The sequence below is a fragment of the Podarcis raffonei genome, chromosome 3 (genome assembly GCF_027172205.1).
Source record: "Podarcis raffonei isolate rPodRaf1 chromosome 3, rPodRaf1.pri, whole genome shotgun sequence".
Lineage (NCBI taxonomy): Eukaryota > Metazoa > Chordata > Lepidosauria > Squamata > Lacertidae > Podarcis > Podarcis raffonei.
The window spans coordinates 49,136,282-49,149,863 of NC_070604.1; the positions used below are offsets into that span (position 1 = coordinate 49,136,282).

General features: G+C 38.7%; 1 protein-coding gene across 5 annotated transcripts in view; it reads right to left on the minus strand.

Moving 5' to 3' along the window:
- USP45 (ubiquitin specific peptidase 45) overlaps window positions 1-13,582 on the minus strand; it is a 54,744-nt gene that overhangs the window by 23,732 nt on the left and 17,430 nt on the right. For all 5 annotated transcript variants that reach the window (XR_008329473.1, XM_053381528.1, XM_053381530.1 and 2 more), the window contains exons 6-8: window positions 6,871-7,022; window positions 5,942-6,037; window positions 4,327-4,457 (exon numbers count right to left, since the gene is read on the minus strand). Coding sequence is in view for 4 of the 5 variants with exons in the window: in XM_053381528.1 (XP_053237503.1) it covers window positions 4,327-4,457; window positions 5,942-6,037; window positions 6,871-7,022 (379 nt within the window). In the remaining variant the exon portion in view is untranslated. The remainder of the gene's footprint in view (window positions 1-4,326; window positions 4,458-5,941; window positions 6,038-6,870; window positions 7,023-13,582) is intronic.

The window sequence follows — 13,582 nt, forward strand, 5'->3', positions numbered from 1 at the left end:
AAATACCAGTAAATGTCAAAGCCATTACTTATTTGCGTAGAGAAGTGGAATGGGACACATGCACAACCCCTGTCCACTCCTCTTGATATACAATCCAGAGTATAATTGACAGAACACAGCTTATGGTGATATTTAATAAAACTTGAAGTTATGGGGAAAGAAAGAATTTCCTGCTTTGGCCTGTTCCACCTTTTAATAAAATTAGAAGAACTGATTCCAATTTTTGTTTTAGCCTAAGGAGAGATGTTCTGAACAGTAGGAGCAGCAGAAGAATTTTCAGTGTATGTCAGCAACTTGTCCTGTATACAGTAATTTCATTTGTCATTTGCCCAACCAAGGCCTTTTCCGTCAAGGTCTTATACAATTGTACCAGTTAGTGAATACAAGAAGAAAAATGTTAGAGCTAGCCCAAAATTTATCATAAAGTATTTCTTTCTGAAGTTTTCCCTTTTTCTCACCTACAGCTGAAAAAGAGGACACCTTGCAGAACATTTTCTGAATCTTCTCTGCCATTTATTGTGACACAAGCCATCAACACACTTTCAACTGGAACTACTTACATTTTCCTCTAAAAAACCTCAGTTTTACTCTGCCCCCCACCCCACCCCACCCCCGGCCATTTTATTCACAACAAGTACTTGTGAAGTAGGCTAGGGCAGGCTGAGAGATGAAGGCTGGGCCCAAGGTCACATACTATAAAGGTGTAATCAACACACTTTTCAATATAAAATGACTAAAGTACAGCAGTTTAAAAATAATACATTTCGTGGTTAAGCCAGTTTAAGGCCCATGAGCAATAAATATTAACGTCTGTTAACATACAATACTGCACTAAAATTCTTAGTGAGAAATGGAAAGATTTCTACAGGAAAGCTTTGTCAAAAAAGCTAAAGAAAGACGAGTGGGGGAGAGTGTGTAGGAAAGGGGAAATAGAAAAGCTCTAATCAGCATTGATATGTTCAGATTTGACAACTAAAAGATGTGCATTCTTGTCTCCTTGAAAATATGCTCCAAGCAAGATCCTTGGCAAAAGTGGAGGACTCTAAGATGGTTGGTTGAACTGACCGTTCACAGATGTGCTAACATATGGAAGCCAGTGTCAATGCGCTACAACCTGTTGTACAGTGTCAGCAGTATAAATGACAGAACAGGTTGAATTCCTGTTAATGGCCATAAGTAGTGAAGGACAACTGTGACAGCTATGTCATGGCAACTCAAGTCTACCATCTCAATGCTCAACATGGTACAAAACAGAACTGTTTTGAATAACACCTAAATATTTAGCCAATACTTAGATATAGCATCTATTCATTTTAAGTGAAGGAGAATTTATTTTAGGTAAAACTTTCATGATTCGATTGTCAGTACATTTAAACCAAATATGCACTGTTAATTATCAACTCCAAGGAAAAAATTAAATGTCAAGACTGCCACCCTGGACTCCTTCAGGGAGGAAGAGCAGGATATAAGCTAAACAAACATTTCACTGCATCAACCAAGCATCATCATGGCAGGCATAGAAACAGGTAAACAGAAAAAGAACCAGAATACTCTGATCTGCAAAACAAGAAACAATGTTTTTCTTCATCAAACAAATAGCTTGAAAACTTAATGGTGCAACTTAAGAATGGGTGGGAAAGTTTTGATAAATATTTTTATGGACAATAATAAATATTGTAGTGATATCAATATCAAAGGTTTATCACAAGAAACCAGTATGTCACAAGAAATGCAGTATGTCACCTGTATGCCAGATTCGAGTTAGTAGTGAATTTAAAAAGCTTAGAATTTAAAAATATTTAAAGTCATAACGATCTTAGATTACTTTTTGACCCTCACTTGCAGAGCCCCTTTCAAAGTGCTCCGTGAGACAGCACTTCGAAATGGGCTTAGTGAGACCCAAAATAAGCCCCTTCCAAAGTGCTTTGCATAGGGCAAGAAGCCTCTGGCCCTTGGACTTAAATCAGGTCTGCCAGGTCTCCCCATGTGATCCGTGAGGCTGTTTGAGGCAAGCCACAACCACATGGAGAAGGTAGAAGACCAGTTCAGCCAAAAGAGGGTTTGCAAGCATTGCCAATGAACTGATCTGTGGTGCCTGCAAAGCGCTTTGAAAGGGGCTTAGCAAGACTCTTGTTTGAAAGGTGCTGTGCAAGTGCAGGGCAAAAAAGTCACCTGATGTCATTGTGATATTAGGTAACTGACTTTAAAACTTGGCCCCAGGAAAGCCAAGGGAGATAATGATCCGCCATATCCCCAAGATTGGACAGTAGGTACCACTAATCGGCTGCTCAGCAGAGCCAGCAAACTCTCTTTTGCCTGAGCCAGATTTTTACCTGCCACACATGTGATATCATATATGATTTGCAGTGTAGGGAAGCTGAGTGTGGCTTGGATGAAGTGGCCTTGTGGACCAAACAGGGAGGCCTGGCAGACCTAATCAGACCCACGGGTCAAAAGTTTCCTATCCCAAATTTATGGGAAGAAAAACAAATGGTGTGTTAGGTAATGACATTGAAGAAACATTTACATAGGGTAGGATAGAATTTGAAACTCCTTTGAATCTTTGATAGCCTTCTTGGATTGCAAGAGTAGTTGTAACCACAAATATTAAAACATGCTTAAGAATTTTCTTTTTTAAAGTGTAGATATTTTAGAAACTTAAGGTAGTTGTATACTAACAGCACCTCATCCTACATAATTGTAGAGAGGCAGGATAACAGAATTCTAAAAATAGGAAATTATCTTGTTCCTATTAATTGTAAATTTAAAATTAATGGAGAAGGAGGGAGCAGGGGAGAAATGCCTCCCATTCATTTGTTTAGCTCTGGATACCACTAAATGGTACCCATGGGTCCCACTTCCCTTGGACACTTCCCTTGGTTCCTGTCAAGGCCCTCTGTCCTTAGCACCAGCAAAATAACAGTTTTATCAATGGTGCATCTAACAGTGGAATTCCAGAATGTTTGCTCAAAAGTCTCATTGAATTCAGTAGCACTTGCTTCACAGATCTTAAGTCACAGATTTAAGGCTGCAATCCTAAATGTATGTAACTAGGAAGCAAGCGCCATTTAAAACAGTGGCACCTATTTCCAAGTAAACATAGTGGAGAATCTCAGGTCCAAGAGCTAAATGAAACTCTTCAGATTTCTATTTACTTCTCAGTACTCTCCCTAAGCCACACCTCTCTCTGGCCCCGTTCCCATGCCTTTCCTGAGTGCTTTTGCCTGGCTGGAATATGTGTCCTAAAAGTGTGATAATTATTACCTTGCTTGGGAATAAGTGTGTGTATGTTGGTGTGTGCATGAACACACATCCCTCCATTGCTCTGTCCACATACATTGTTCTACCCACTTGACCTGTGGAACCACCCACCACTAGAATGCAGTCCATAGAAGGTTCTTTGTGAAGGAACATGGCCTTGAGGCTGAAAATTGTATATATGATTTACAGATGTATAGGATTATGTAGCTGATGCCTTAAAAAATATCTAGAGCAAAAAGAAGTGACACATATACTAAGTGGTGGTGTTTTTCAATCTGAACCATCTGTGATTATCCAGAAAAAGAACCAAGATTTGACAATTTCCTCTTTTGCCTACTATGTGACCTTCTCCTTTTCTTACAAACTACTGGATTTTCTAAGCTCCAAATTACAAGACACCATAGTTATCACTGCATTATTGCTAATAAAGAAAACGTTACCCAGCAATGCTAAAGCACAAGTTTGGGTTTTTTAAAAACACCACTAACTGCATTTTTTGAGCACATCAAGCAAAAACAAAGCTCCACTTTCCTATTCAGCTGAAAATCTACTCAATAGCAAGGAGTACTGCCATAATACCTGGCTTCACAATTTCTTCCACTGATAAAATTACCCAGCCGTAACAAATAAAAGAATTATTTATGTCCTCTTAGTACATAAATGTTGTGTGAGCCACTAAGTCTCTAGATAAGTCAAAAGTCTGCATCCCTAATATTCAGAATAGTGGAAAACAAACAGAAGGGCCCTGTAGCTATGCACACAATCTGTCTTAGCAAAACGTCTGACAGCTGCAACACTAACAAAATTAACAGTGGATGAATTAGTACCAGACGCAGAACAGTTGCTATAGAAAGAATCATCAATTTCTTTCTTTTTTCCTCAATAACCTAACAGTTAAGAGGGGAAAACTCGTATAAAAATCATTGCCATTTTATTTCAACATGATACGCCATAATAAATTTCTACTGATCTAAATAAAAAGGATTATGTTAGGCAAAGCATCTCAAATTTAACATGTGGATGCCATGCATGTGAAACATGCTACCAACGTGAAGTTGCTCTTACTTTTGACAGAGCTGGCTGAAAAGAACTTTGGGAGAAAGAGGCCCTTTTCCAGTTTCTTTCATGCTGTGAAGGAACAGGAACATAGCTGAAGTCAGTGGCCCAGGACTTGAAAGGTTCACTACCAAAGGTTCCTTGAGGATCAAAATAAATATCAGACGTTAATTCACAGTACTTCCTCTTAATTTATAAATTTAAACTAAACAGTTGATGAAACAGCTAATTAAAATTAGGAAAAGGGGGGAACCCTAAACCTCTCAAGGTTGGCACTTCATGTGTAAAGAAAAACAATTTGTAAAATCCTATATTTAAAATATAGCATTTTGCTGGAGGACGGTCTACTTGGTCAGCATTCTGAACAAGCAAACAATGAACAAAGCAAGATTTAACATGCCTTGCCATGTATCAACATAAGGAGGTACAATATATAGACTAAAACACATTTTACAAGGATATTTTTTAAAAAAAGTCAAGTGTGATTTTTAATTTTGTTTTAGAGATGAGCTTGAAAAAGACATATGTGGGTTGAAATGTTATTCGGAGACAAAATTGGACATCAGTTTCTCCTTAAAACAGTGGTTTTCAACCAGTGTGCCATGGCACCCTGGGGTGCCCTGAAGGATGGTCAGGGGTGCTGCAGGCAACACTGGCCTCTGTCCCTCTTTCCTTTTGATGCCCTCTTGCGTCTCTGCCTCCCAAAGGCTTGCATGGCTGTTTGTTGCAGTAGTCCTGGCTACAAGTTTCCCCAGGTGGATGGCGCCTCTGGGGCTGGCCAGGGGTGCTGGTTGCCAGAAACTGCAAGCAGGAGCCCAGTCAGTCGGCCCTTGCCGTTGGGAATGGACAAGTGAGAGGCCGGGCAGGCAAGCAGGCACTGCACTGACCTTTCTTGTGCTTGTTGTGTGCAAAGCCTGCCTTGGAGCTGAGTACCCAGTGCTGAAGTGGAGCCTTTACACCCGGCAGCACCCGCTGCTGCCTCCCAAGGTAAGGTGCTGGCCTCACATTCACCTTTGGCTAGCCTCCATTGGGCCACTAAGGCTGGAGGCATCCTCTTCCCAAGCCACTGTGGGGCAGTGTGAGGAGGCACCTCTCTTTGGGACGTGGGGGGGGGGGCAGCTCAGAGAGCAGGGTGGCAGAGGAGTGGGGAGAGGAGAGGAGGTTTGAAAAAGGTGAGAGGCTGCCAGCTATGCAGACACAGGGTGACATAACTGGGCTCTTGAGCCCCACAGAGGCACCACATTAAGAATGTAGTTGGTCAAGGGAGCCTTGGACTCAAAAAGGTTGAAAACCTCTGCTTTAAGAAATAAGAACACTGCTAAATCTCAAGGTCCATCTAGTCTCACATCCTGTTCCAACAGTGACCAGATGACTACAGGAAGCTGGAAAGCAAAACTAAAGTTACACTTCTCTTTTAATTTAGCAGAACATCACCCTAGTCACTAATTTTATAGAACAATATGTCTAAAAACTAAAGTAGAGGCAGATATCGTGATCACTGAATAAATATTAAATTGGTCAAGAATATATTCACCATTATCATTTTTCAATGTCCAGTCAATGCCATTCCCAAAGGAGGGTCCTCTGAATATTTCACACAAAGCATTTCTCACTAAATGCTTACCAGTTGAGATGCAGGACTCTGACCAATTTTAAGCTTTGTCCCCTTTTCTTTAACTTCACACATTAGTTCATTTAACAAGTGTGTCTGTGCCATGTTCTAAAGAAAAAAGGAAGGAAAAGGTTATAGATGGCATTTATTTGTTAACTGGCCTACTCTTAACAAATTATTATTGAAAGTGAATTTATACTGTGGCAAGCATAATTCTCCTTAATGGCAGTAGAATAATCACAATCCAAAGAGCTCCTTTAGAACATATGTCCAGCGAGGCTTCTGACCATTTCTTTAATGTGCAGCTGCCTATGCTACATCAAAAACTGCTTTCAAAATTCCCTCAAGTTTCAAGTTCTGCAAACTGCCATTATAAAAATACATACTTCAAATTCTAACTGGTCACACAGTTAGCAGCAACAAAACTCCTGCTTCTACACTAGCTGCTCAGTTCAAAATTATCAGTTTCTTCACTCAACAAATAGATCAGCTAGATGACATCTTTAGGTCAATGTTTCTCCTTATTCTTCCTCTGTTCCATTTAGGAGCTCATTTATTTTGACTTTTTTAAAATAATAAAAAAAGAGCAGCACAATTCCAGCAATAGTAGATCACCTTTGTGCTACAGTTTAATTAAAGCTGGTCCTTGCACTTCTCCTTATCTCCCACTACCCCTTGAAATGCAACTACTACAAGAATAAAGGTACTGATATATTGCTAAGTAATATAAAATAATTGAAGTGTGAAAGTTCAGAAAACAGGATGGAGCTGTCCTAGGTAGCCAGTGCAGCAGCAGATGGCTAACATGGAAATTCATTATGCAGTCTTACCAAATTTTTATCAGTATGTTTCGGAACCCAAGACAAAAATAAGTGCAACCTGCAGCCTTAATGAAATACACAGGTGTACTTCAGAATACGGTGGTGCATCTTAATTCTTACCTGCATGACAGCATTAAAGAAGCATGTGTTCCCTAGGTTATTAATGCCTTTAACCGGAACTGATGCCCAACTAGAGCTGATGCCTTTGCCCTTTAATATGTCACTTGCTTCATTGTTTTCTCCATGTAACCATATAATTTTTGATGATGAACCTTTAATAGAAAAGAAATAGTAACAACTATGGGTAGAAAGTCACTGTGTGCTTATGAAAGTGATATAAAAGACAAAGCAGTGAAGACTTATCCACAGATGCTTGATCAATAAAACCTAATTAGAATAACACCAAGTTCCTTAGGGTATTTGAACACACTTTTTTGAGTCTGGGATCAGCTAGCACATGTACCATCACATGTGCTGAATACCATGTTTGTACTCTTGACATAGGAAGGTTTGCTAGTCAGAAACTTATTGTCCTGTCATATTAGCTGTTCTCAAACTCATAAAAGCGTGTAAGCAAAATGTTCAAACTACAGGCAATATCTGAACTTTCAATATCTGAGCATTGCAGAGAGTTGACTATATGTCCCTTGGGTTCCCTTCCAACTCATGCTTCTATGAACTACATGTTCAAGGGAATTTCTGATTCCCTTTTCTTTAACAGAAGTCTAAAACTTTCCCCAAAGGACCAGATTAGAGATACACCTTAACTGTGTTTTAATCTTGGATGTAATTTTACTGTTATATTTTGTGGTACACCCACTGGGCTTTGCTGGAGCAATGTGATTGATAGATTGATTGATTGATTGATTGATTGATTGATAAATAAATAAATATCAATTTTGAAAGCAGCTTAGGGTATGGTATGGAATTATCCGTTAAAAGGAGAGAAAAAATTGGCGGGGCTAGCACGTGCACCTTGAACAAGCCTTATAAATAATGGTAAAACCGTCATGTGTGAAGTGGCTCTCAGCCTTTATCCCAAACCAGGTGTTCTCTGCTATGAGGGCTATACTTATATATAACTATATATCTAAATGAGGGTTATATATAGGTGTTGGCAGATCATATGATTAAAAAGGCTATAAAAATCTAAAGGCTATACCAGACTCATACATGTAGGGCAATTTCTGTGTCTTGCAATACTTCATATATTTTTTCAAGTTCATAGTAACATGCACTGTGTACACGACTCCAATGTTCAAGACGTGTAAGACACATGGTATCTATGGCCCAAAGAATTATGGACAGCAGATCATATATATATGGCCACTGATTCAAAGGGCAGCAACAATGCTGTTCTATTAGCAAAGTCATTTGAGGCTGAAAAACTATTATCCCGCCAGGCGTGCTCCACTAACTTGAGACTTTGGGGTGGGGAGGATGATGCATATACCCAAGCATAACCCCCGTTTTCAACCCCTTAAAGTAAGAGAACCCTTAAACATTAAAACACAGTTCAGAGAACAGCATTACTTTCTGAAATAATCCTGAATATTCTGGGTTGGACACGTGAAAAGTTAGTTATCAATGGAGCCAAACAGTCATGACTTAGTATCATGTTGTTGGTCATCATGGTCATTTCAACCATCAATATAAAGAAATATACATCCTATCCATTCTATACAGAATGCACATAGATACACCATTAAAAGTCAGTGTCAGCCAATTTATAGGTACGTATAGATTTTAAAATGCAAACCAAAATATTTAAGTTTCTTTATTTCATTGACAATCAGGTCACTACAGTCCCCTATATTATCCTTGATGAACATTCTTCTCAGTTTTCAGTCATGACTTAAGTCCTATTGATTTAAATGGGAACCAAGTGCAAGTAACAGTCTACAGTCTACAAACTTCCATTATTTCCCTTAATATATCCAAGAATCATACAACACTCTCCTCACAGCCTCTGTTGACTATTATACTATGTCTGAAGGGCCTTTCATGGAACTTATAAAATGCAGAGTATATGCCAGATGCTAGAAAGTCTAGTTCATAAATATTCCAGTGGTGGCAGAATTGAGAATCGTGCAGCACAATTCAACACATTCCACTCAGACATTAGTCCCATTAAGTTAATTCTGACTTACTTCCAGGCAAGTATGTATAGGATTGTAGCCTTAGCACCCTGCCCATCAGGAGAGCAAGAGCTCAAATAAGTTTGCAGCAGATCTTCAACAACTGGATGGATATCATGTTTTCCCTATAACATACTTGCACTGTTCTCTGCCCACCACAGTTCACCATGTGACACGGACTTGTTAATTTAGAACAAGATGAAGCGACTGCTTGCTATTTGCCTTAAACCTTTAAAATCCAATATATTTAAACAAACTGTAATATAATGTGCTACCAGTACGGTGTCCTTGTATTTCCCTATTTGCCTTATTGCTTAAATATATATGGGGCAGTGAAGTTAGACAGCCATTAACTTGTAGCCTAGAGGTAATAAGAAGACTTGAGACACAGTATTTAGCCTAGATTTCTACTAGCAACTTTCATACTGTCATGGCTGCTGTACTAAATATGAACATTACTGACATCTGCAGCATTTCAAGTATTGATTAACAATGCATGTCAATGTGAACAAGTTATGGACTTAATGGATGCCAAGAGCTGCAGTGCTGCAATCTACATTTTGACATATGAATTCATATATTTGCCCTAATGAGTTACATACTGAGGACTCATTAAGTGTTCTTGAGAAATAACTAAACAGACCTATTTACATTAACAGAACTCTCATACTGAAAGATTTCTCTATGCATTACCCTTAGATACTTACATCCTGTCGAAAAATAGGGAGGTGGTTTGGGAGGGCGGGGGGACTATAATTAAATAATGAAAGAAACCAAATACGATTAAATATTCCTATTATAGCTGACATAAGATGGCTGGAATGATTTCCCTGCCTTCCAGTCAAAGCACATTTTTTTTGAAATTATGCCTGGGTTTGCAAAAGATGCAATTTCATTTTTGACACCACCCCCACTGCCTGATGCTCATAATGAGGCAGTTCATATAGAATACACCCAAGTTCACTAATAGAGGCCAGTAAAAAGCAAACAAGACATGCCAGGAGATTCAGGAGCTGCTTTACGGAGCTAGTTCTCTTTGTATAAGTGTGTGTGTGTGTGTGTGTGTGTGTGTGTGTGTGTGTGTCAGTGAGAGAGAGAGATGAATCAACTGCATATTCAATATATTAGTGGAAACATACTTGTGCTGCACTTCATACAATTGTGTGTGCTGTTTTCTGCATGGATCAGCTGTGTGATCAAGTTCTCCATAAAGAACTTGGTGATGCAGCTGATCCTGCTTTGTCTCTAAGATCAGAAACCTGAGAGGTGCATTCTCCAAATGCAGCACCCATAAAAACCTCATTCACAAAGCAAGTCTCTAAAATCTCCAGTGACATAAAACTTATACAACACATTTAATAATATATCTCACCTAAACAGAGCTCAACAGAGCACACATGGCTCCCCACCCCTGGCAAATGCTATCCTCACAACAATTATGTGAAAGAAAGTTAGGCTGGAAGATAAACCCACTGAGCTTTATCACTAACCAGCGATTTGAACCCTGGATGCGTTTGTCTAAACCCAGCATCTTTTTACTACCTTATACTGGCTCTTTTCTTTTAAAAGTAAATTAAAGTAGAAAGAATTTTTGCCAAAGTAAAAAAATAATACATAAACATACTGGTTACTTTTTATTTTAAAAAAGTCAAAATTGTGTACATAATCTGCATATTGGACTACCACAGTTGTTTCATTTATCCATCGGCATTCAACAACATCTGGGACAACATCTTAAAGTAAACAATGCTCACAAGGCCATCTGGACAAAACTGCAGGCAAAAATTAGAGCAGAAGCATATGGAAAAGCAGATTTTTCTCTCCCCTTCAGCAGTGCAGGATGACAAATGTCAAACCTAGATCTGTCCACGCTTCACTGTGCTATGCTTTGCAGCACCACCTGGCTCTCCTTGTACAGCCACCAAATATGGACAGCACTGCCACAGAGGACCATATCTGGAGGGCAAACTCAATAAAAGCATTTCATTTCATGGTTAAATGACAGCTTCACACAAGTAGCAAGGTTCTGTTTACTGAATCTCAAATGTGAATCATTCAGCGGTGGGGGGGGGGGGGGAGAGAGAATAAAACAAAACCCACCACAAAAAACAATGACTATGAACAGGGCAGCTTTGTTACTAAGACATGAATACCCATATAATTATAAAATGCAGGAAGCCATAATTACACATCCAAACAGCACATTAGCTTAGCAGATCAGGAAACTGGAAATATAAAGAAAATGTGTTTTGTCAGTTCTTAAAATCCAATCCACAACCCAGACTGAAATCCTAAACACACTTAACTGAATTCACTGAACACAGTGGGAATTACTTCTGAATAAACATGCATAGGCATCCACTGCAATTTAAGGTGAAGTGTGAGGATGTTCAGTGGAACTTAAACTGAAGAAAACATGAACAGGATCTGACTGTTAGTTCAACTGCCCTAAGAAATGAAATCTACATACTTTGGCTTAGCTGATCTTCACCTGAAACATTCTGCTTTTAACAGATGTGAGAAGCATTTACATGTTCATTGGTAATTTGAACTCTAGAGAATTCTTAAATCTGGCTGGTCCAGTCCTCTGACCAAAGAATTCTGTTCTTTGAACCATTTTATAAACCTCTTTAACATTCAGAGAGGGTTATATCCAGCACAGCATTCAGTTAAGGCCACACAGGCATAGGAAGTTCCCAACTTCCTTCTCCTCACTGCAGACCCTGATGCACTTCCTAAAGGCAATGGACCCTTAAGAAGTGTTTGGGAAGTGAGATCCCAGACTGTGGGGGAATTGGAGGAGGTTAGGCATAGGCAGCCTACTTTGAAGAATGTCCCCACTGAGTTCAATGTGATTTACTCTGTCTCAGGAAACTTTGTAATGAAGTTATATTCTTTTTAAACATTTCAGTCTTACAATGTAATTTTTTTTTTAGTTAGAAAAGCCACAGATCTACTACAACTATCTATGTTTACAGAATACAGTATTCACTTCACTGACATACAAGACTGGCAGGACTTCTGTATCAATTTGCTTTAACCATGTTTCTTAGAAGAACTCTGTCTTCTGTACACACGTTTCCCATATTCTTCCTGAAACAATAATTTAACAGGATGGGCAGATGGTATAAAAGTAAAAAGAAAACAAATGTTCATGGTTTTTCTTTTATCAGGGGATTATTTTGTTGTTGTTGTTGTTTTCCATTAAGTAAAATAAAAGGGGGGGGGAGAGAGAGAGAGATCAGGGAACATGTTTCAAGGTCAATGCTTTTCTCTAATGAATACTTCTCTGGAATAAAAAGCAAGGTTAATAGCTTTCTTTCCTTTTAGCACATTCACACAATGCTGTATTATAAACATATTGCCATTATATTACAGAAAATTAAGAAAAACTGAAGCAGCAGTTTTCCCCCCAATACTATGAAAAGGTTAAGATTTTCTAATTTAAATGAGAAAAACCAAGTGAATGCTCCATTCTTAAATGGTTGGTAAGACTATTGTGCCATTTTTTCCATACTATACTATAACACCACTGCATCAAAGAATTAAAATGGCAATTTATTTATAGGGCAATGACAGAATAAATGGGTATTGCTCAATTTCATGAAGCAAGCACAAGCCCCATCAGAATGGAGATATTATCCGCAGCACTTAGTGATAAACTCTCTACATCTAGTTCTTTTACATAATCCCAGGCTTAAGTCACAGACTTCACCTTCCAATGTTGAGGTATTGCCTATTTCAAATTAAGCAATGAAACTTAAATAGTTTTTAACTGAGTCAGCACATCTGTAAGAAAATTCTCCTTACTTGACTGGCGGGGTCCCATAGGATCAAGAGGCATCCCAGTTACAGAGTGTCCTTCCCAAACCAGGTTTATTTAGTCTTCAGGAGACAAGTGAAAACCATTCCATCATATTCCATTCCATCCACCTTTCTATTTTAAGTTGAAGAGTTATTTTTAATTTCTTGCCTGTGCTTCTCTTTTTAATTGTAGTGTTATGCCATGAGTTTTATAGATTTTGGCCACAATCCACAGCTGAATTAAGTGTGCTTAAACCCATTGATTAAGTCTTCTTGGATTATAGTGATTATTAGTTGTTTTGTTTTAAATCATGCACTTCATTTTAAACTAATCCAAGATTTTTTCACTGTGGAGTGGTGTAACACATTTAAGCAATAAAAAATGAGATTTGAGATGGTTTCATCAAAATGTTTTGCTAAGAGAACATGGGGCTGAAATCCCACATGACTAAATCCCCCTGATTTTAATGGATTTACTCTGATCAAATCTGCATTCAACCCGATGTTCTCACCCAAATACATCACATTCTAATAAAGCACAGGATCCACCTAACCAGTCCTGTCAGTGGAAGCCCTGCACAAGGACTTCCGCTTGCACAACAAGGCTTTCCTCCCACTCCCTGCCTACACACCTCCTACCCACCCAAAATTGGCTCTGGAAGAATTGAGAAAATACTCAAAACAGCATGGGAGTGATATTTCCATCTGGCAAGCGGCAATGTTTGTGCAGACAGAACAACCGGAAGACTGCAATATTGAATTCCACCCACTTAGTTCAGGATTCTGTTTCCAACTCTGGCAAATTCACAAACAGAACATGATGGAAATGATAATTTATTTGCCCAGAACACCTTTAAAAGACTTAAATTACATCCGCAATAAAATAAAAA